The 23,208-nt window shown below is 48.5% G+C and overlaps 2 protein-coding genes across 2 annotated transcripts in view; one reads left to right on the forward strand and one right to left on the reverse strand.

Annotated features, from left to right (window-relative positions):
• The window catches only part of FAM13C (family with sequence similarity 13 member C), an 82,397-nt gene extending 77,721 nt beyond the window's left edge, over positions 1 to 4,676 (forward strand). Inside the window, exons 10-12 of the mRNA XM_044659217.1 lie at positions 97 to 293; positions 1,350 to 1,451; positions 3,196 to 4,676. Of these exons, the coding sequence (XP_044515152.1) occupies positions 97 to 293; positions 1,350 to 1,451; positions 3,196 to 3,319 (423 nt within the window). The 3' untranslated portion in view covers positions 3,320 to 4,676. The remainder of the gene's footprint in view (positions 1 to 96; positions 294 to 1,349; positions 1,452 to 3,195) is intronic.
• Positions 4,662 to 17,330, reverse strand: PHYHIPL (phytanoyl-CoA 2-hydroxylase interacting protein like). The gene is made up of 4 exons (XM_044659219.1): positions 17,141 to 17,330; positions 16,035 to 16,209; positions 9,236 to 9,353; positions 4,662 to 5,605 (listed from the first exon to the last, which is right to left on the reverse strand). The coding sequence occupies exons 1-4, from the start codon at positions 17,303 to 17,305 to the stop codon at positions 5,071 to 5,073; spliced, it is 993 nt and encodes a 330-aa protein (XP_044515154.1). The 5' UTR covers positions 17,306 to 17,330; the 3' UTR covers positions 4,662 to 5,070.
• Positions 17,331 to 23,208: the final 5,878 nt, after the last annotated feature.

Genomic DNA, 23,208 nt, shown 5'->3' on the forward strand with positions numbered 1-23,208 from the left:
CTTCCTTCCTTCCTTCCTTCCTTCCTCCCTCCCTCCCTCCCTCCCTCCCTTCCTTCCTTCCTTCCTTCCTTCCTCCCTTTTCCATGTAACAAGCAGGAAGAAGAAGATTCAGATGAAGACTGTCCCCAGGGCAGCCACCAGCCTTCTTTGTCAGACCCAGCCTCCCGCTTGCCCATGGGTGAAGCCCTTCCCTTCCCCAGCGAGACTGAGCCGGCTGCAGCCCTGCCTCTGGATGCCAAGAAGGAGGCCAGACATCCGGCCCTTTCCATGTCGAACCTGCACGAGGCCACCATGTGAGTGCTGCCGGGCGGGATGGCTCTTGGTCTGGGGCATCCGGAGCCTTCCTGCCTTGGCCACGCTGTGCGTGGGTGGTTATCCCCAAGGGGGTGGGGGTGGCTCTGTTGATTTTCTCTGGTGGCCGCGGTGCCCTCTCATGGGCTTGAATGGACCCAAATCCACCCCGAGTGCCCAGTGGGGACCCCAGCGTCATCCTCTCTCCTGGTCCTCTCCCTGTCCGAGTGGGTCTGCTGGCGGGGCAGAGTTGCCCTTGGGGCTGCCGGACCCAGGGGAGGTGCAGATTTCACAGGATCTGGAGAGCATCTCCCCCAGCTGCCTCCTGCCCAAAGGGGGGGGGTTCCCCGGAGCGGTGGGGACGGGAGTCCCCCTGTGCAGCCCCCTCTGATGCCTTCTTAGGCGGGGGGGGGGGCAGGACTCTGGGGGGGCCATCTAGGATCAGCCTGGCCTCCGTCAGGTGCCTTTTATGGCTCAGAAACCCCAATCTGGAGAGAATGTTGCTTCCCGCCCCAGCGGTCTGCCCTTGTGTGTGTGCCGGGCCAGTTGGGGCTTCCCGCAGCGCCCTCTGTGTCTGGCAGCTTCTTTGGCCTTGAACGCTGCGAGGGGGCGGGGGGGGGGCACTGGGACCAGCGTTCGAGGGGCTCATGGCCAGGAAGCCGGCCCTGCGGGGAGGTCTTGGGCCGCCTGACTCAGGAGAATGAGGAGATAAGGAGGTTCGCTTCAGGGGTTTGCGCGCTGAGCCTGGGGCTTTTTTCATGAACTGCGTGGGGGCAGCGTTCTCCGCAATGGCCCATCTAATGGTCAGCGGAAGGGTCGGAAGCGAAGGCCGGCTCTGGCCTCTCCGCTTTGCTGCCTCCGCCGCTTTTCTCGCGGTGTTTGTGCCTCTTTGGCCAGGAAAGGACGAGGGAGGCGGGGAGGCAGCTTCTCTTCCGTCTGCCCACGCGGCGCCCCCTCTGTACCGACCCTCCTGCGTCCCTCCGCTGGCGTCCCCTCACGCGTCTGCCATTTCCAGGCAGAGCCGTTGCGTCATTCTGCCCTTTTGCTTCCCGTTACAGGCCGGTTTTGCTGGACCATCTTCGAGAAACCAGGGCGGACAAGAAGAGGCTTCGGAAGGCGCTGAGAGAGTTCGAAGAGCAGTTTTTTAAGCAAACTGGACGGTAAGAGCCAGTGCGGGCGGCCAGGAGGGGCTGGCAGGGACGGTTCCCCGGATTAGCCCTCACTGTCTAGCGCTGTTTCATCCGCCCATTTTACAGAGGGGCAGACCGAGGCTTTGCTTAGAGGCTGGTCTCTCACGGTGGGGGTGGGGGGAGGAACGGATCTGGAGCCCGCCCTCCCCCCCCCCCCAGTCCAGATCTAGGACAGTTTTCATCCTGCGGCTCCGGCCCTGCCGAGCCCATCTTCTCCCCACAGGATGACACCCTCCCTTGGCCGCTCCTCTGCCTCTCCGCAGCCCACTAGGGAAGAGCCTGCTTGTTCCCTCCGGGCTGGGCAGCCCCCCAGGCTCTGTGTGCGAGCCCTTCCCAGATACCCATCGCAGCTGTTTGTCTCCTGGTTTAATCTGCCGGACAATACTACAAGGGAGAAGCTCAGGGCTCAGTGGAGGGGAGCCCGGCCTGGGGGAATCCTGGGTTCAGATCCCGCCCCAGAGTAACTCCAGAGCAGGGCCAGCAGTCTAAAACATCCCAGGCTGGAGCCGTCCAAAGGGGGCACCAGGCCGACTCAGGGGGCCTCAGCACGTGGCAGGCCGGCTGGTCAAACAGGGTCGGAGCCAGGACCAAAGAGAACCTGGGAGAGGGGCCAGAGGAGGAGGCCGCCCTCTGCAGCTCCCATTTCAGCACCTGTCGCTGTCCAGCAGAGTCACCCCCAGGCTGCCCCCTCCCCCACCCAGTCATGAGAATACAAAGACCAGTCACTTCCTGGGAGGCTTAGTCTGCGCAGGCACATGCAAGGCACACACGGGCATGGCCATGTACACCCACACAGGCACATCCATGTACATCCACAGGCACACACAGGCACACACAGGCATGGGGTCTCGCTGGACAGAACACGAGGGCCTCCAGGACGGAGGGGCGTCTCATTTCTGTCCGTGTCCTCACTGCCTCGCACACAGCAGGCGCTTACTAAATGCTGGCCTGGTCAGCAGCTCAGCGCTGGGCACTCAGAATTCGGCTGGACAGACGGAAGCACTTCAGCACCTAGTTTTTCCTGGCCCGCCATGGCTGTGCTGTTCCAGGCCTTCCTTCTGATTTCAGGCTCCCCAGCTGGGCCACGTGGGCCGGAGAGCCAGGAAAGCCCTTCCCGGTGGCTTTTCCCCCAGATTCTGCCCTCGGGCGGCCGTGACTGGTTGGGGTTGAATGTTGTACAAACAACTGACCATCTTTGGCCGCGCTAGAATTCTTCTTCTGGGACTGGCCACAGTTGTTGGAAATTTGAACCCATTTCCCGACCCCACTGGGTGTGCCGCTCTGCGGCGGAATGGAAGCCGAAGCCCAATCCTTGGAGCAGGGCCCGGAAGGGGCTCTCCACCTGGTGCTTCTCCTTAGCGGGCCCGGCCGGAGGGAGCCGTGGCAGCAGGACGGCCCGAGGCGGGCAGCTCTGCCGGCCAACGCTCCAGCACGAGCCCTTTTGTACAGGAAGCCCAGAATTCTAGCGGGAGAGAAGAGCCCTGGGGAGGGCCTGCAGGGCCCGTTTGCCCAGACGGAGGGGAAGGGGCTGCCCTGGATCTGCCCGTTGTGTGTCCACCTGTCTGTCCCCTCCTATTCCACACAACCCAACACACGAGGAAACCCCAGTCAGTCCGCTCCAAGGAGGCAAGGAGGCAGGCGCGGCCTTTGAAGGCGGCGGGTCCTCCAAGCTGCCCTTTGTGAACTGACCGGTTGTCCTCCTCTCTCCCCCCAGGAGCCCGCAGAAGGAGGATCGAATCCCCATGGCGGACCAGTACTACGAGTACAAGCACATAAAGGCCAAGCTGAGGCTACTCGAGGTTCTCATCAGTAAGCAAGACGTGTCGAAGACGATCTGAGGTGCAAGAAAAGCTCCTGATGGAACTCTCCCAGCGGGGGAAACTTCTCGGCCCATCCTTCCTCTTGGGTCATTTGAACACGTTCAGAAGCACTTTAAGCGGCAGGATTCACTTGTGGAGGAGAAAGGATGGCCGAGGCGTCCCTCCGCCATGGGAGAGCCGAAGGACGGGCCCGGGATCCGAGAGGTGGGAGAGCCATGGCCAGCGGCGATGGGGGCCGGCCGACGCAGTGTTTAAGGCGGATGCCCACTTTGGCTGGTCTACGAGTCCGTGGTCAGGTGGTCACTTCTGGGGGAAATGAATCCAGTTCCGGTCTAAAGACAGGCTCGTGCGGATGGCGTAAGAAGGGAGAGTGCGTAAGCGAAGTTCAAAAAAACAAACCAGGAGAAATTCTGCTTTTTCAATAGAAAGGAATAGAATTGGTAGCAAAATAGTGAACACGAAGCTTCTAATAGGGATGTTTTCTAGCTAAGCAAACCCCCCGCAGACATTTGGTCTGCAGTACCTTGAAATAACCGACTTTAGACTAGGTGACGGCGGATTTTCATTTCTCTACTCAGAGGAGCACCTTACTTCTGCCTATGATTTAATCTTGTGTTTCCAATGACCAAAGCTCATCCTGACGGCATGCACTTTGTCAAGTCCCGAGTATTGTCTCTAACTGCCAGATGTTTATATTCAAATAAAAATATTGCGTTAACATTTGAAATTAGGTATTTTGGATAGCTAAATGTCTGTAGCCTAGAACTGAATGGCCGGCCACGCTCACCAAGCTTTTGCTCCCTTACTCTCGGATTACAGGACTATTTTTCCATTGGAAATAGGCCTTTTTCATCCTGCTTAAATGCCGCTGTTCTAAATGCTCTAACTCGCAAAGACCTAAGCATTCCCTCCCGAGCTGCGGTCACTTTCTCTGGGCTTTGGGCCTGTCTGCCGTCTGGCCTGACCCCGTGAGAGGCTTCGAGCTGACGGAGCGGGCCGGGCCGCCCTCGCCAGGCCTTTCTGTTCTGGTCCGAGTCCGTAGGGGGGCAGCGTCTCCTCCGCATTTCTGGCGTGGGCAGCGTCGAAGCATGATTTGGCAGACGTTCCCCTTTCCAGAGTCGGGACCCCTTCCCAGGCGGACTCCCGTCCCGCTGCTTGTGTGCTGTGATACCCTGTAGGAGCCGCCCCCTTCGTGAGAGCCGCTGCCCAACCATGGGCCGCTAACGGGCAGCGCCGCAGGCGGGACTCCCGGGCCGCGGCTTTGATGGGGGACGCCGTCATGCCGTGTGTACGGCTGCTACGAAAATGCAACCTCTATATTCTGTATGACTGTAAATATTTTATAACAGCACAAATAAAATATTTTTCTATTATATTTATTATGTTGAAACACAGCAGTTGTTTCCTGTTAGCTAATATAAATAACATAAATAACACTGGAACAACGCGGTGGAAGTGCTGACAATCTAGGCTTCAGGATTCTCAAGTCATGCTGCAGTGACAAGCTCTCATGCTGCTGGACTCGTCCGGCTGGTTCAGTAGATTAAAGGAATGCATATGTGACAACACCGAAAGCCATTACTGTGTATTGCGCTAAGCTGCCTAGAGATTCACTTGGTTACGTTCAGCAAAAAGGATGCGGAGGGCCCTCGCAGCATCTAGGCAAGAGCGGGTGCCCCCAGGAAGCTCGGCTCTTCTACGGTGGGCGGCGGGGAGGGGGCGCTCGTGGGACGGCGGGGCGGGGGCGGGGGCCGGGGAGCCGGGCGGCCCTAGCGGCCCACGCTGATGTTGCACGTCTTGCAGCTGGGATCCTTCTTGGCGTTGGCCGTGGACAGGCTCATGAGCTGGTGGCCGGTGATCTCGGCCACGCTGCCCAGCGACAGCGCCACGGGGTCGGTGTAGATCACCTCGAGGATGACGTCCTGGGCGTGGTGGTAGACCAGCGCGCCGCCCTCCTCGGTGCACGTCAGGAACTTGTTCTCCCGGGAGTCGAGCTGCGGCAGCCGCTGCTTGCAGAACTCGTCGCCCGGCGAGCCCGCGGGCGCCAGCACCAGGATCACGTAGTGGTAGGCCGTGTACATGCAGTAGAAGTCCCCGAAGTACAGGTTGGTGTCGGGGTTAAAGAGTCTCTCGGCCGCCACCTCGAAGCGGTACCTGCCGTAGGGGGAGTCCTGCGGCGGTTTGCCCGTGTTGAACTCGGTGCTGCAGCTGAAGAAGATGCCCTCGAGCTTCCCGCTGATGGGGGAGCCGTGGCTGCCGCTGTTGTCCTTGACCGACGGCTGCATGGCGCCCCCGTGCTGCTCCCTGCAAGGCAAGGACGAGGGGCTGGTTAGTGCGGGACCCCCGACGGCCCCCAGCGCCCAGGGGCCCGGAGGGCCACGCCGTGCCCACAGGCCGCCCCAGAGCGGCTCTGCCGGACACCCGTCTGGCTGTCGCTGTGGCACCCGGGGGCCGTGCACGGAGAGGAGAGCAGAATGGAGGGATCTTGTCCAGGAAAGGGCCCGAGAGGGAGCCCTTCGTGCCTCTTAGCTAATGAGCAAAACCCGACTTCTCAGGCCGTCCTAGGTCTGGGGCAGAGAGCCAGGCCCGGAGTCGGGAGATCCTGGGTTCAAGTCTGGCCTCTGCTATGTCCTGGCTGTGGGGCCCTGGGCAAGTCACTCACCCCCCCAGCCTCCCTGGGGCCCTTCTGTCTTGAGCGACTAAGCTAGAAAGGCAGAGTTATAAAAAGGCAGCCGCATCTCCTCCAAGGGACTGGGATCGCCATGGCCCGTGGCCGGCTCTTTCCCTTGGATCGGGTCTGTCCAATTTCCTGCCATACCCCAAAGCTGGGGGAGAACCTCGGCCGGAGCATCCCTGAGCCTTGGGGCCGTGTGAAGTGCTCACAGGAGCCCCCGCGGAGGCTCTGCTGCACGACTCACACGTGTGTGAGGTGGATTTGAACGCGCCTCCCCGAGGCCAGGCCGGCTGCCTTCACCCCCTCCCCAGGTGCTCAGACTTGGGCCCTGGGTTCTAGCATCCTGGTTCTGGGAGCTCCGGCATGTGCTGGGCTTTCTTCCCTCACTGAGACACGAGCTTTGTCCTTGGGGAGGGGGGGTTCACATCCCTCTCTGGGGGGTCACACCTCCCTCCTAGGGGTCTACCCTAGGGAGCAGCAATGGCCGAGCTGAGCTTTGGGCCCGGCACGGGCCAGCCTCCATCCAGGACCCCGGGGCTCCCTACAACCCCCCCCCGTGTTGGGTGGCGGCTCCCTTCCAAGCATTTGATTTGACTCGGAGCCCTGGAAAAGGGGCGCCTCGCAGCAGCGTTCTGGCCAAGCGAGGCTCCCTCCCGACAACAAATAAAGCGAGTAAAACCAGGCCAAAGTCTGCGTTTGTAGAATGTCATGGCAGGTTTGCCGCGATGGCTTTACTTTGGGCTTCCCACAGGCATTCCCGGCGGCGCCCCTTATCTCACTAAAAAGGCCCCCCGTATTTCCCACCACTGGCCAGGCCAGGCAGCTCTAGAGCACCTGCAGCCTCACTCTGGGGCGTCTTTGTTGGCCGTGAGCCAGCTCAGGGTAGGGGCCCTTCCCAGTGGCTCTGCCCAAGGCCTGGCGGGAGCCACGTGGAGACAATTTTGGGGGGCAGGAAGAGGACGAGGTGGGTTTCCCAGAATGCTCGGCACCCACCCAAGAACAAGGGCCTCCTTTGGGGTCAAGAACTCTTGAGTTTCCCTCCATGCTTGGGGTCGGAGCCTCGCTGCTGCCAGCCTGGCTGTTCCTCCTGGGGCTGCTGCCCGCATGGAGGGCCGTGGAGGGGCGGCCGGGCTGGGAGGACAGTCTGGACCTCCGGACAAAGGAGCCCTCTGGAGAAGCTGAGGGGGCTGTTGGCTCTGCTCCCTCACATTCGCTTTACAGCTTTCCCCGGGAACTCTGAGGTCAGAGCGCTGAGCTCAAGGGCCTCCTCCAGGGCCTGCCACCTGCATCTGCTGGAGAGGCCCGCGAGGCCCTCCTTGCCTTCACCTCAGACTCGGGGGACCCAAGGCAGCAGGGCGGGGCCTGGGCAATGGGGTCCAAGTGCCAAGTCACCCAGCTGGGGCATGTCTGAGGACCCATTTGAACCCAGGACCCCCTTCTCTAGACCTGGCTCTAGCCACTGAGCCACCTGGCTGCCCCTGACCTTGCTCTGCAGACCCCGGGGGAGGCCTTCCTTCCCTTCTGCCTTGATTATCCCCAAGACACAAAGAGATGGGTGGCCGGACCTGCTCTCGGGGAGCTCCGGCCTTGGCTTTCGATTCCTTACCCCAAACCATTGGGCTTTTTGGCCTAAAAAGGCTGCTGTCTTCAGAGTCTGACAAGGAGCCATTAAGAGGGGCACAAACGCTGGCGGCCTGCCCCCCCCCCCCAGGGTTCTCTGGGGGGAAGTCACAGATTTCAGCGTAAAGTCAAACAGCTCAAATGAGGCTGGCCTGGGGTTTGACAGTGGGAGGAGGAGCCTGCAGGCCATCTCGGGGTGGGCTACTCTGTCAGGGCCCAAGGAGGCAGCAGAGGCTCATGGGGTGCCCAGCCTCAACAATCCTCTGGGCAAATCCCTGACCCCCAGAGTTTTCTGCCAGTAAAAAGGGCTGGGGGGAGCCTGGCACCGTGGCACAGAGCAGCACTGACCTCTGGTGGCTGCCACTGGGATTTCTGGGTGGGCATTGCTTCCCGAGGAGCCCAGATGGTACTTGCTGCCCAGAGGAGCTCCCTCAGGAGCCTGCAGACAGCAGGAACTCCGGGCCCCTCCGTCACCCTCCAGGCTCCACATTCAATGGATCTGGCCCGGCACTGGCCAGTGACATTGTCTGGGGGCTTCAGCGGCTGAACATGGGGCCCCAGCCCAGGTGTTATCTGCCCATCAGTGCGCCCCCAATTCTGCTGAGCCCTAATGCTGGCACCAAGCCGGCTGCCCTGACCTCTCTCCTCTGCCCTTCTCATGCCATGGCCCCGATCAATGCCATCTGGGATTCCCGATCCCTCAGGGTCTGACTGACCCCCAGCAGCTCCCACTGTTAATGCTGCTGTCTGCTTGGTGATGGGTGGGCCTTGTCCCCCTACCACAACAGAAGCCCCTCCCAGCAGAGCCCAGATTGGGCTATGAAGGGGGATGCTCTCCACACAAAGACCCTCGGGGCCACTGGACAAGACTACGGCTCGGACAGCTGCTGGCCAAGACCCTTCCTCGTCTTCTGAGGTTGGTCTCCCTTGAAAACACACGCCCGAGTCCTGGGCAGCATCCCCAGAGCGTTAGAAAGTGCCGTGAGGACAGAACTTTCAGCTGCTCTGCTTATGGTGTCCCTGGGATGACCTCCGCGTCTAGACACACAATGATGTGGAGGGTTCCAAAGCGGCCCCACGAGCATGGGGACAAGATTGGCCATCGCTGGGCCCAGCTGGGACTGCTCTGATTTTCTCTCCTACCTCAAAGGGGCGGAATGGCACATGTTTAGTAGAGGCTAACATGGGGGGGGGGGGAAGGGGAAAATTATGATAAACACTACAGAGCCGACATAACTATCTAGAATCTAGAACCGATCATCGATCCTCTCCTCAGACAGAGGGGCTCCCGGGATGGCGGCCAGCCTCCCACTGCCGTGAGGGCATCCACGCTTACCGAGGCCGAGTCCAAAGAGAAGTAGGGATGGGAAAACACAGAGTGGAAAAGACTCTTCGGTGACTGTAGCTTAAAATTCCAAATATAGCTTCGTGTATTTAACGCTCGCTCAAATTCAACTTTACTTTTATTTTGCAAACTAGTTGTTGAATGGAAATTTCGAGTAAATGGTTTTGTTTTAGCCTTTTTCCTTTTGGAATTTCAAATAAAAAGAGCATTTTCTGTGCAACGCTTTCTGCTGGGGCACGAATGATATAAATGCTAAATTGGCTGACATCTTGAAGGGCTATTTTTGAGTTCTTACCGGATGTAGTCAAAGTAGTCTTTGTGCTGATTACGATAAAAAACAGTGAATTTAAGCATACGTCCTGCGATCACTTCAGCCTTTTCCAAGAGTTGTGTTAAGTGAACTTTTGAATAATCTGCAAAAGAGAAGACATTGTTATTAAGATTACGCCCCACGACTTAGATGTTAATAAGCTGAGGAAAATTTGATTTCATCTTTGCATGACCCTGGGCGAGTCCCTTAATGTCAGGACCTGCCTGACGATGTTCAGGGGTTCAAAGGGATTAGAAGAATAAGATGTGGTAGGAAGGATGAGATGAAACTCTTGTGCCCAGGTCATGTCACTGTCAGGGTTAAGCCTGATATGTTGGAATTTGGATGACTTTTTAAAGTGTTCTGAGGTGGAACCATCTAGCTTGATGCTTTTAAGCAGCTCAGATTTGCACAGCTCCACAGGAAGATGTTTTGATGCTACTTTCCCAGCCTCTGAGTAAATGGCCCATCATTACTTCCTCTAATATGCTATGGGTGGGTGATCAATGACACTCAAGGATAAGAAATTCTTTAAACTCACACCTTGCACATGTCACCCAGCAGTTAATTAATAAATGGTCAATGAACAAAATCCTTCACAAGAGTTCAAAAGCTATTTTGCCTTGTGATTTCATCAGAGATAAAACACTAAGTTATCATTGTGTGAATACATAAATAATGACTTTAAAATAAATAATTCTATTTGAAGATGGTTATATTACTCATTTCCAGGATTAATCATCTCCTTATAGAAGTGACAAAAATAAACCAAAGTTGAAAGCATTTTAGTTCTATTCCTTGAAATATACCCTGTGACCTAGCATTTGGGAAGTCTGCCCAACAAAACAGGTTCTGGGGAGCTTTGAAGATTAACTAAGCCCACTGCATCTTCAAGCAGTATTGTAAGAGAATCTATCTGTTTATGCATGCATGTATGTATATCTCTCTCTATCTATTTATCTATCTACTTATCTATCTTTCTATATCTATCTATCTATCTATCTATCTATCTATCTATCTATCTATCTATCTATCTATCTGTCTGTCTATCCGTCTATCTATCTATCTATCTATCTATCTATCTCTATCCATCTATCTGTCTGTCTGTCTATCTATCTATCTACAAATATCCTCTTTGATTATTTTGACTTAGAGCCTTTTCTATTTAAAAATTTTCATTTCACTAAGTAAGTTGATTAACTGATTTGATTTTACAACCTTGTCCAACCTGAATCCTTAGTAAACTTGGCACACTGAGATAGAGGCAATATAATCACATAAGACTTAGAGGTTCAATATTTCAAGCTAACGAGCCTGAAACTTTGGGAACAAAGATGCAGTTTTTTGTTGGGAATAAAATGATCTTAAATAAGATGCTTAAAGATAGGAAAAGCAAAGTAAAATATATCTTCTCCTTATTATACACAGTCTACTGTGCATTAAATCTCCTCCTAAACTTGCCTAAAACTCATTTCTTGTGGTTCCTTCCAGCAACAATTCTAGCTTTCTTCTTAAGGTCAAGTCAGTAAGAGAAAAAAATTGCATCTGTAAAAATTTGGCCCTGTAAAAAGTGAAATTTGGGAAATGTATAAAACTACATTTCCCGTGATCCAACATGGTCCAACTGATTTCCGTCTCCCGACGTCTTGACGCAGGGGAGAGCTTAAATCTCGTGGGTTAGGAGGGAGTGGGCTCTTTTGCAAGTAGGCGCTTCCAGGAAACAGGAGAGAGTAATGGAGGTGGCGGCAGTTTTGAATGCTTACAAGCGCGTGGTCTAATGATTTTATCTATCAGCATGGCTTTAATTAAAATACTAATTTATATATTTATACAAGCATCTATCATTTTTAATATTTACAATTTGGCAAACCAGAAGGTCGAAATTTGAACTCTAAATCTTCCAGATAGCCTAACTATAGCCATGTCTGCTTTTTGGCCATCTGGCTCAGCTCTTTTGAGCACTTTTTTAAAAAAGGAAAGTGACTTTCCTTGCCATGCTTTTGCTAATAGCAAGAGCACGTTTTTGCCTCCAGTGGGACTCAGCCGGCCAGTCCAGCCCAAGCCACCTTGGGAGGGAGGTCAGGCCAGCTGATTCGGGCTTTTGGCTTTAAACTAAAATCCCGGAGCCCAGCCAGACTGTCTCTGCCACTGATCTCCATTCCTGCCGCTGATGCTGCTGATGCTGCTGATCCTGACCGCTTCCAGCCTAGAACCCCGAGCCCCAACAGCGATGACCTGCCGCTTTTGCTGAGATCTTCACAGACCTCCACCACTGCTCCTTAGGATTTGGTATTGTCCCCGCTACCCCCTCTCTTGGTTTGGTAATGGCCTGCATTCTAGCCTTCCACGTGTTTTCTCTAAAGACCTAATTAGGCAACACCCACACAGACTCTACACGTGGGTATTTTCCTGAGCTTTTCTCCACTAACCCTGAGCCCACGTGGACAATAGGGTCTGGACCTAGCAACTAGCTTACCCTTAATGGGGCCGAATGGCCTATTCAGACTTGCTTGTGATTAAAAACTGAACTTAGGGGAGAAATATTCACCCCCATAACTGCTCAGAACTTTGAACTTTTAGAAGAAAAAAAAACCCTTAAACTCAGCAGAACTCAATCAAAAGAACCTTAAATTGAAATCAAGGGTGAACTTTTAAAAACCTCGGAACTGAATGAGCTTTATTTCTGTTTTAAAAGACTGTATCTTACTGTATATTGCTAATTAGTTTTGTAAATTAATCTTGCTTATTTCGTTGATTTTCCTGTTGCACTGAATCATTTTACGCTAATGAAGTTTCTGCTTATGATGTTATTATATTTCCTAATTTACTTAAAGCTTACTGTATCAAAAACAATGCGGTTATATGTACCACCTATGAACATCTTATAGAGCACATGTCTTTTAAAAATTTATTCTGTCTTGGTAATTGCAAAGAACCTTGAAAGTTTCCATGCTTTAAATATTACCTTGTAATTTTACAAGAGATCTTTTTAACTTTTACTTTAAATCCTTAAGAAATTGCCTTAAATGGGTAGAAGCATTCCTATCCAGGATTTTTTAAATACAGAGAGTCAAGGAGCTCCTGTATATTCTTTTCTATGGAAGCAATAACAGCATTTGCCAAGGGTTAAAAGTTGCAACAAGCATATAATTTTAAACATCATTGTTTGAAATGTGCTATTGGAAATAATGGTACTCTATTTGAATGTGCATTGTGAATCTGCTATTTTGTAAAACCCACTTTCTCTCACAGAAAGTCTCATTTTGGGGTAACATAACCCTTCTAGTTCTAAGCTATATATATATATTTTTTTTTTTTTTTGATTTTTGAAACATTTTTCTAATGAGAAATTGATTTTCCCCTTTTCTCATCTTGTACTGGAAGTACATATATAATCATTATTTATCCTTTTTCTGATTCTACAGCAATACCTGAGCCTATAGGACTGTGATTTAAATGCCTCTCTGATTCCAGAAGGGGATATGAAAGCCATTAATAGTGCTAAAGAAAGCACATGGTCAGAGACTTGACTGACTAAGATCTGCAAAAATAGCAGTTCTATGCCAATACTTTAGAGCTTGGAAATTGGGTTTGAGTCCTGGAGTCCCAGTCTTTTCTAAAACTTTAGAGGACGTGGGTCCCCTCGACTTAGATTCCTAGAAAGCACCTAAGATTGGTTAATTATTTGGCTCACTTCCCTAAAAAAACTGATGATAAGTCAGATCAGAGAGAGACATTTTCCTTAAGTCCTGGCCCTGGATGGGTAATTGCACACTGTTGAATTCACTTTAATTAGACCTTCATTCAAAGGTCTAAGTTTATTTTCCCCAGATTTTTGCACATTGCACATTCACAAGTTAATTTTTCTTCTTTTTTCTTGAATTTTATTCTTTTTATTTTGCCAATTGAATTCATATAACCCCCAGGGCTCAGCCACTCATCCTTACCTGACCTGAGATACCCTTTTTTAGAAAAAAGGTGTGTTTAAGAATTACCTCACGGGGATATCTGTTAAGTTTTTTAAAATTCGATAATGTAAAAATATATGTATATTTATTTAACTCTTTTAGGAGTAATTTCACGGGGAATTATATAAAATCTTAGAAGAAAATGTATGTTTTGTAATCTATAATGTAAGGTTTAAATTCTTTTGAGAATAATTTCAGGATAAGGATCTTGCCATCTCCCCAGAATCCAGATGACTAACTTGTTTTGGTGAAGACACCATGAAGATGTCTGAAAAGCCTTCACTGTACCATGAAGACCAAACATTGAACTTTGGGGTGCAGTTGATTGAACTATGGGGAGTTGAAATTGAGTTGTATGTATTGTTTTAATTGTACACTGTTATGCCAGTGGGGGACAGCCCCCCCAAATTGGTTTTTTGTCAATGCATCTAATTTTAACCATTTGTTCATCTATTTCTTTATCCCCAAAATTCCTGAAAAATTTAGAAGTTGTCTATTTTTACAGGTCCAGCGAAGAAAAAAGGACTAACCTTTTTTTTTTGCCGGACCTCACGGGGAATTGTAAAAAGTGAAATTTGGGAAATGTATAAAACTACATTTCCCGTGATCCAACATGGTCCAACTGATTTCCGTCTCCCGACGTCTTGACGCAGGGGAGAGCTTAAATCTCGTGGGTTAGGAGGGAGTGGCTCTTTTGCGAGTAGGCGCTTCCAGGAAACAGGAGAGAGTAATGGAGGTAGCAGCAGTTTTGAATGCTTACAAGCGCGTGGTCTAATGATTTTATCTATCAGCATGGCTTTAATTAAAATACTAATTTATATATTTATACAAGCATCTATCATTTTTAATATTTACAGCCCAGAGATGAAATATGATGAGAGGGGGCTGTTGAATAAATGTTAGTTGGACTGGAGGCAGTGATTGTTTTGGGGGCTTAGGATGAATAGACAAGACTGGAAGAGACACTACACAAGGGCAGCCCAGAATTCTGCAAGGGAGAGCCCATGGTGGGAGAGAAAGCTGGCTTTTCTCTCTGTGGCACCAAGGCTCAGATGGAGGAAGTTGCTAGGCAACCTGAAACTGGCAAAAGGAATGCCTTTTGGGGTCTTTCTAGGAGCTCCCTAATGTTTAACACAGTCACAACCTTGTTAGTGGCTTCTCAGGGCAAACAAGAGTGGGCTTGGGCTGAGGAGGCAGGATGGGAGGCACAGACACTTCCAGGGAGAAGCTTCTCTGGGCCCTCAGGCCTGGCGTGTGCCAGCTTGGTTGGTGCAGATTATGGCAGCATTTATGTCCCAAAGGGGCATGGATTCTGGCAGTGCCTCCGATCCCTGCCAGCTGCACCATTAGGACAGACCATGACTGCAGTGTCCATCCTGGGCCTGTCTTCCTCCCAGCAGTCTTCTCAAGGCGGGAGGCTCCCAGCCTCCCCTCAGCCTTCAGGCCCACATCAACAGCTGCCAAGGGAGTGTTCCAGTTCTCATCTCTGGCCTGGATTTTGGCCTCCTCCAGACTGTCCTGCCAATGCTCTAACCAGGAGCTCTCCGATAACTCCTCTTTCATTTCTAGGGACTCCACACACTGACCTGGCCTATCCTTCCAGCCTCCCAGGACATTATTTCCTTCACAGATGCTGGCTTTTGAATCATCATCACCATCAGTCAGCCAACCTGGCCTTTGTTCCTCACACACGATGCTCCATCTCCCTCTTCTAAATCTTTATCCTGGCTTTCTGCCATGCCTGGAATGCCATCCTCGCAGACACAGCCTGGGCACCATCTTCACATGAAGCCTCTTCCCCTTCTAGTGTCCCCCAATCTGAACTGCTCCTGGGTGATTTCACAATGTCAAATCCTCCCTAGAAGAGGTTGCTGGGTTCTCTTCTGGGCATCCCCGGTGCCCAGCCCCAGGCTTGGCACATAATGGGTAATGCCTAGGCAGATTGCTGCTTTGTCCCTGGCTTGGCAATGGCTGGCCTTCTGCTGTCTGGTGCCTTTTCAGAGTCAGAGATGGCCGGGAGTCTTCCCATTCCAATCCCGGAGGATCTTATTCTGTGATGGTTGTCCAGAAGCGAGGCTGCAGAAAGAGGCTGACCCTTACTGAGCCCCATGTGCCAGGCACTGTGCCCTCCACTTTAAACCTTTGTCATCCGCCTTAGAATCAATACCAAGGATGGACACCAAGGCTGAAGGACAGGAAGGTGGTGGGTAAGTGATTCACCCAGGGTCACATGGCCAGGGAGCATCTGATACCCCGCTGGCTGGGCTCCTCACAAATACTCTCTTATCTGAGCCCCCCCAGTTTACAGATGAGGAAGAGGCTCATGGAGGCTTGAGGCTGACCTCCCCAGGCTCATCGAGCTAGTGAACCTAAGCCTGGATCTTCCCAACTCTCAGCCCAGCTCAATGTACCGGGGAGCCCTTGCTGACTCACAGACACTGGGGCGAGAGTCATCCCTCCCAGAGACTTCCCGTCCCCATTCTGAAGATGAATTGAGGCCGAAGGAGGGGAATTCAGCCCAGGTCCCACAACGAGCTCTGGAGAGGATGCAGGTAGAGAGAAGGAAGTAGTGAAACATCAGCGATGGTGGATCCAGGGGACCCAGGTTTTTTCAAAGCATTTAAAAAATTTTGTTCCAAAAAAGCCCAAGGAAGAACTGGGCAAAAAGCCTCATTTTTCATACAAGTTCTTAGTGTGGGCACTTCTGGTCGCCAGGGCACGCGAGGCTGTGACAGTCAGTGTCCCTATGTCCTGGCCAGCATCCCTGCCCAAGGAAGGGCATCTTTTCTCTTCTGGTCACTCCTGGCCCTTCTTACCTGCAGTGCAGAATTCAATGATTTCACTCCACTCGGACACAACATAATCTCCGTCCACCTGCTTTGAGGCTGTCTGCACGGCAACCGTGTACTCGGTCCTTGGGCTCAGGAACCAGTGTCCACGCACGGTCATGGGTAACGGGACGGCTTTGGCCACCAATTTGGTGGGAACATCCTGAGACAAGAAAGATAGTGTCATAAAACCACCCAGACCAGAGAGGATGAAGAAGTCATTGAGAACTTTCATTCTGAAGATGAATAGAGGCCCCACAATGAGCTGCAGGAGAGGAAGCAGGCCAAGGGAAGGAAATAGTGAAACACCAGTGATGAAGGATGTTTAGCTTTAGAACAGGACCTTAGAGGAGGCCAATGGCACAGTGAGAACTCGAACCCAGGTCTTGACTTCTCCAGGGTTCTTCTATCCACTATACTGACTACAAAGATGATGAAGACATTAGGACACGGAGTTTAAAACTTACAACTCTGTAAATAATCTTTAAATTGGTGAGAAAATCATTACCCTGCTCAAAACACTTCTTAATTTGAATGATCCAAACAGTGATGTCATGAAGAGAAAGTCTGTTTCTGGCTTAAAGGAAGATTATTTTATTGTGGAAAACTCATTTTAAACTTAGGAAATATGATAGCAAAATGAATTTTCTCATCTCTGTTCAACAGAGTACATTGGCCACAGAACACAAAGAGGCTTTTCTGAAATAACATCTGGGTACTCAGGGCTGAACCCGTTGATTTAATATCTCCTCGGTGACCATAATTATCAGGGATCTGGGATTTGGACCCTCTTTCTCCATTCTACTGTCTGTTCACATACAACTTGTATGGTCAAAGGACATGCCAACTCAATAGGTTTCCTTTAGCCTAAAAACATGCCCTTTGCTTGGTTTGTTTTTAAATCACACATTATGGTGATTTCCCCTCTATCAGTGAGAGCTAAGGCCCATCCAGATACAACTGCCACAATCTTATAAAGTATTCTTCCAAAAAGCCTGTGATATTTTAATGTTCATCTACTATGTAGATTTCTATAATAGAAAATGCTTCTGCCTGACTTTTAGCATGTCTGACTCTCACTGGCATTTATTTACCTTGTGTTTAAATTTGTTGGAATTTTTATTCTCTTTCTTGTTCAGGTCAATGAAATAGTGTGTAATCCGATCCTTTGATTTTGCATCCATTTCCCATGAAATCTTGAAAGAATCACAGGTGATATTACTAATTTTGATGTTGTGTGGGACTGGAAGCTCCTCCATTTCTGCTATGCCACTATCTTGTGACTTGTTTCCTAGAAGAAAATTAAACATAAAAGACACTAAATATGCATCACTGTCAAAGCTAGAATTTGGGAGATAATGGTAACCAACATTTAGATAGGGTTCTACATAATGTTTTAGCATTTGGGCCTCACATACACCCTAGGATGTAGATACCACTGATATTATTATTCCCATTTTATAGATGGGGAAATTGAAGTTAATGGGGATTAAGTGACATTCCATGGTAACTCAGCTAACCAATTTAAAAACCCAGATTTAAACTCTGGTCACTCCAAATCCAGCATTCTAGTTACTGTGCCATTGGTGCCTCCTGAAGTAAGTTCCACTACAACCATCTGAAGCCCATAGACCTAGAGTCATTTCTTTCCAGAAGAACTGAAATATTTTCTCAGATCTCAGAATCTAAGTTAGATGGAGCCTAGATGGAAGCACCATCTAGTAGAACTCCTATTTCAACAAGAATCTCCCACCAATCTGGTCCCACCAATAAAGGTCATACAGCTTGGCTTCTGCCTCATTTATTCACCTCCCTTCTCTTAGTTGTTTTTTTTTTTTTTCTTAACCATCACAGAAGAGTTAAGGAATGAATAAATACAACCTATAGGAACTGATTTGCAGTTTCACATAAAACCCCATTTCTTGTCCTTCATCTTATATGGAAAATGAAAAATGGAACACATAGATGCAGACAGGAATACTGTCTGTGAACTGAGAACTCTGCAAAGCTAGTGAGCCCATATAAGCCAAGTCTTACCAATAACTTGTGCATCTTAAAGGAGAAGCCTGGTCAGATCCAAGTTAGACTCTTCTTTTCCCACAGATGTTTGACCGTATTGATACGAGTAATCCCAATCCAATGCAGATCATCACTTATCCAAGCCAGCCCTTGCTTTGAGTTTTCCCAAATGTGTGTCAAAGGGGAATTTCCCAGTGTGCTCAGTGTGCTCATACTCTCCGGACAGCATGATGCTCTCTACTGGTTATTTCTTATTATCTAATTCTTATCATGGGACTAGTTCATCTTTTCTGATGAGCTTTTATAACATCTCTTATAGCTCTTTTTTTATTTGAAAAGTTTTAATTAAGAATATTTTCCCATGGCTACATGATTCATGTTCTTTCCCTCCTCTCCTCCCAACTTCCCCTAGCCAACGAGCAATTCCACTGGGTTTTACATGTCTTATTGATCAAGACCTGTTTCCATATCATTAGTATTTATATTAGGGTGGATCATTTAGAATCTACATTCCCAATCATATCCCCATCAACCCATGTGATCAAGCAGGTGTTTTTCTTCTGAGTTTCTACTCCCACAGTTTTTTCTCCAGATGTGGATAGCATAGTGTTCTTTCTCATAATTCCTTCAGAATTGTCCTGGGTCATTGCATTGCTGCTAGTACAGAAGTCCATTACATTCGATTTTACCACAGTGTATCAGTCTCTGTGTACAATGTCCTGGTTCTGCTCCTTTCACTCTGCATCAATTCCTGCCATTCCAGTTCACACGGAATTCCTCCAGTTCATTATTCCTTTGAGCACAATAGTATTCCATCACCAACAGACACCACAATTTGTTCAGCCACTCCCCAATTGAAGGACATTCTCTCATTTTCCAATGTTTTGCCACCACAAAGAGCGTGGATATAAATATTTTTGTACAAGTCTTTTTCCTTATGATCTCTTTGGTGTACAAACCCAGTGGTGGTCTGGCTGGATCAAAGGGCAGGCAGTCTTTTAAAGCCCTTTGGGTATCATTCCAAATTGCCATCCAGAATGGTTGGATCCATTCACAGCTCCACCAGCAATGCATTAATGTCCCAACTTTGCCACATCCCCTCCAACATTTATTACTTTCCTTTGTTGTCATTTTAGCCAATCTGATAGATGTGAGGTTCTTATAGTTCTTCTGAGAAATCTCCCCCCCCTCTCCATTTTTTCTAAGCCCTTGCCTTCTACCTTAGAATCAATACCGTGTATTGGTTTCAAGGCAGAAGTGTTAAGAGCTAGGCAATGGGGGTTAAGTGACTTGCCCAGGAGGTAGAAAGTGTCTGAGGTCAAATTTGAATCCAGGATCTCCCATCTCTGGGTCTAGCTCTCAATTCAATGAGCCACCTGGATGTCCCCAGAAATTTCTTATTTATGGTGAGTGGGCTGCCATCTTGTCATTCCCCACATGTTTAGCCATTTGCCCTTTGGCCAATCCTCCATCTCAGTTCCCCAGAGATTGCATTATCTGATGGCTTATGGCTGTATGCCATGGGAACAAAATTTTATTCAAAAGGTGACCTCTTTGTTCAAAGCAAAGCTTGGTGTCATTCAAAGAACTGTTTAATTTTTCAAAGCAATGAAGCCTGATTCAGTGCTAACCAATTCTGAGCTGAAAGAATCTATCCATGTCACACACACACACACACACACACACACACTCTCAATTTCACAATGGTAAAGATGAGGTCTATTCTCAAAGTGCCTATTCCTTTCTTTTTTTAAAACCCTTACCTTCCATCTTAGGACCAATCCTGCATATTGGTTCTAAGGTAGAAGAATGATAAGGACTAGGTAGTGGGGGTTAAGTGACTTGCCCAGGGTCACACAGCTAGGAAGTGTCTGAGGGAAGATTTGGACCCCGGACTTCCCAGCTCTGGGCCTGGCTCCCTATTCACTGAGCCCCCCCAGCTACCCCTTGCCTATTCCTTTCTAGTACTCTCATTGCTCTAGGCATAAATTATTCTCATAAAGAGTTTTCCATAGAGAGAAAGCAGGCATTTGGCTCAGAAGTTATAGATGTCTCCTTCAAAAATGGTCTTTAATAATCGAGAGGTCTGAAATACTCTCCCAGACATTTTGCTATTCTGTTTCCATTCAGACACCTTGACGCCTGGTCCTCATTGCCCTCAACATTGTATTGCCTCCAGCATTAGACCTCTATTAATACATCCGGCTTTTTCCATCTTTACTTTCTTTGGTGCCATAAGGAAGTACAAGTGGAAGTATGCCGTTAGTGCTGGAATGTGGTGGTCTCACTGCTCTTAAGAGAAAAGCCTTCACTGGAAAGGCCTCCAGGAACTGATAGAGAGCAAAAGGAACAGAACCAGCAGAGAATGATATATTATGGCCCAAGCAGCCATGCAATGATCCAGGACAATCCAGAGGAACTTAGGAGAAAAAATGTTATCCACATCCAGAGAAAGAACTCGGGGAGCAGAAATGCAGAAGAAAAACATAGGCTCGATCACATGGTTCATTGGGGATTTTGATGTTAAAAGATCACTTTCCTGCAAATATGAATAACATGGAAAAATGTTTTGAACAATGATACATGTATAACCCAGTGGAATTACTTGTCAGCTCCAGGAGTGGGGAGGGAAGAGGGGAGGGAAAGAACATGAATCAAGTCACCATGGAAACATATTCTAAATAAATAGATACATTTTAAAAAGAGAGAGAGAAAAAAAAGTTTCTCAGCAATAAAAAGGAATACTCCCACTAACCACCTTCATTACTCTGCAATTCTAGCTCCTAATACCTAGTATCCAGGAACCCAAGTCAGAAGACTGATCTCTGAATCTAGATGATTCTTCCAATCCTCATTGTTCCTACACTTATTTCCAATCACAAAATTGACATTTATCTAACTGCATAATAGTTGATAAATATGAAAATAGATTTATCCTTTAATATACACACATTACTTTTCTTTTTTATTTATTTAAAATTAAACCCTTACCTTCCATCTTGGAGTCAATACTATGTATTGGCTCCAAGGCAGAAGAGTGGTAAGGGCTAGGCAATGGGGGTCAAGTGACATGCCCAGGGTCACACTGCTAGGAAGTATCTGAGGCCAGATTTGAACCTATGACCTCCTGTCTCTAGGCCTGACTCTCAAACCACTGAGCTACCCAGCTACTTCCCCCACACACACACACACACGACTTTTCAAAAATGAATTCTTTTAAACAGTTTGTTTTCAAACTATTTTTACAGTCCATGGAATGGGAAGTCTTCTACCTTTAGCCTGGTTACTAAATTTGAATAATTTTCCCAACATAAATGGACAACAGGATTTGTCAATGCCAAAGGGAAAGAACTCTGGGCAAACAACATGCCAGCTGGTGCCGGCACTTCCAGTGCTCCTGAGAGAGCAGAGGGCCATGATGAAGCAAGTCCAATAGGATGAGAATGCCAGCTGAAATAAACAGAGAAGACTTAAAGAAAAGTCAGTAAAAGGAAGGCAAAGAAGAGGGAAGGAAAAAAGTTAGCAATAAAGTGGAAGGAAAATTCCTGAATAAGAAAGAGGCATACTTGTCTTTTGGGGGGCATTTCCTTTTCTTGGCTCAGAAGTAGATTGGATTTGCCTTTAATTTCATTCTCCAATTAATATAGACTGTACAAGCTTCAGGCTGTCCTAAAAGAATTTACCCAAAATGATATCTCTAAATAACTGAAGATAAGAGCGCTAACAGTGCAAGGCTGAAAAACAACCAACAGGAGATTAAAGAAAAACTATCTGAGTTTACCACCAGCCTAACCCTACTACATTTTTCCTGGGATTTTATGATTTCACCTTACAACTCAGGGTGCAGCAACCTATCTTTTCTGTTACTTACTCTCATCATAATAAGGTAAACTGAATTAACTTGAACTGCAATACATTTGTACAGCTTGTGGATTTAGGAAAAAAAAAAAACCATTGGCTATACCTAAATGCTTCTGATGTCAAATAACTAACTTCTGTATCTGGTGTTTTATTTTACCCATGAAGTGATCTAAGAGTTAACTACAATGATATGACATATACAAGGTCATATATGCAATGAAATCCAGATTTGAGCTGAGTCTTCAAACTCAGAATTTCCAATGTGAATTTTCCCCATATTATGATTAGGAAAAAGTCTTCCCACGCCCCAAATACACATACGGAAACCTTTTCCTGAGCTCTTCCTGTAGAGCCCCCAGAGTACTCTCTCTTCAGATGGAGGTGAGTCCATCTGGCTGTTTCTTTCCCAAAACCTATGATCTTCCAGACTCCCATTCCCATCTGTTCCTTAATACAGTTTAAGCTAATGCTTATATTGTTCCTAGGGTTTGGACTACTTAACATAGGCAGAAAAACGTTCAGTCAAACAAAGGAAAAGATACCCCAAGAAAACTTAATAAGAAACTGAAAACAACTCTGAATTCTATGATGTCTTCTCCACTTCTAAAAATGAAGACACAGTCCACCTAATGTGGTCCCAAACATCTTATGAACAAATCTCATCTCACATAGAAACATTTAGTCAAGTATCTCATGCTTGTCAATAAGCTCTGCAAATGTCCGCTAGTCAATAGGACAATTGGTTCGATTTCAAAGAATGCTCAGTAACAATGGTGGTATGTCAACTTGAAAGGAGGTCTCCTAGGGTAGGTCTCAGCAGCCTTTGTTTAGCTCAGTGCAGGCGTACATTTCTATCAATCACCAGAAGAAAGGAATGTTTTCCCATTTGGTAGATGGATGACTTAAAGCTGGGATGGATAACTCGCAATGGAAGATAGACTCAGGGTCCAAAAAGATATTGGCAGACTAACATGATACTATGATCCTATAAACACTGATCAGAATCTAATAAGATGAACTATAATAGGTATAAGAGGGGCAGCCAGGTGGTACAGTGGATAGAGAGCCAAGCCTGGAGTCAAGGAGTCAAGTTTGAATCCATTCAGACACTTCCTAGCTATGTGACCATGGGCAAGTCACTTCACCCTGTTTGCCTCAGTTTCCTCATCTGTAAAATGAGCTGGAGAAGTATGGCAAACCACTCCATGGGGTCATGAAGATTTGGACATGACTGAAAAATAACTGAACAACAACAACAACTAGTCAAATAATGTAATGATCT

Source organism: Gracilinanus agilis, chromosome 2 (assembly GCF_016433145.1).
Source record: "Gracilinanus agilis isolate LMUSP501 chromosome 2, AgileGrace, whole genome shotgun sequence".
Classification (NCBI taxonomy): Eukaryota; Metazoa; Chordata; class Mammalia; order Didelphimorphia; family Didelphidae; genus Gracilinanus; species Gracilinanus agilis.

Bases quoted from the DNA above. Each gene is read 5' to 3' on its own strand.
- PHYHIPL (XM_044659219.1), bottom strand. From the start codon at position 17,305: ATGGAGGAGCTTCCAGTCCCACACAACATCAAAATTAGTAATATCACC. The intron at 16,210-17,140 runs GTAAATAAATGC...TTCTTGTCTCAG, and splicing joins CCAACAAATTTAAACACAAG to GATGTTCCCACCAAATTGGT. The intron at 9,354-16,034 runs GTAAGAAGGGCC...TCTCTTTTGCAG, and splicing joins CATTGAATTCTGCACTGCAG to ATTATTCAAAAGTTCACTTA.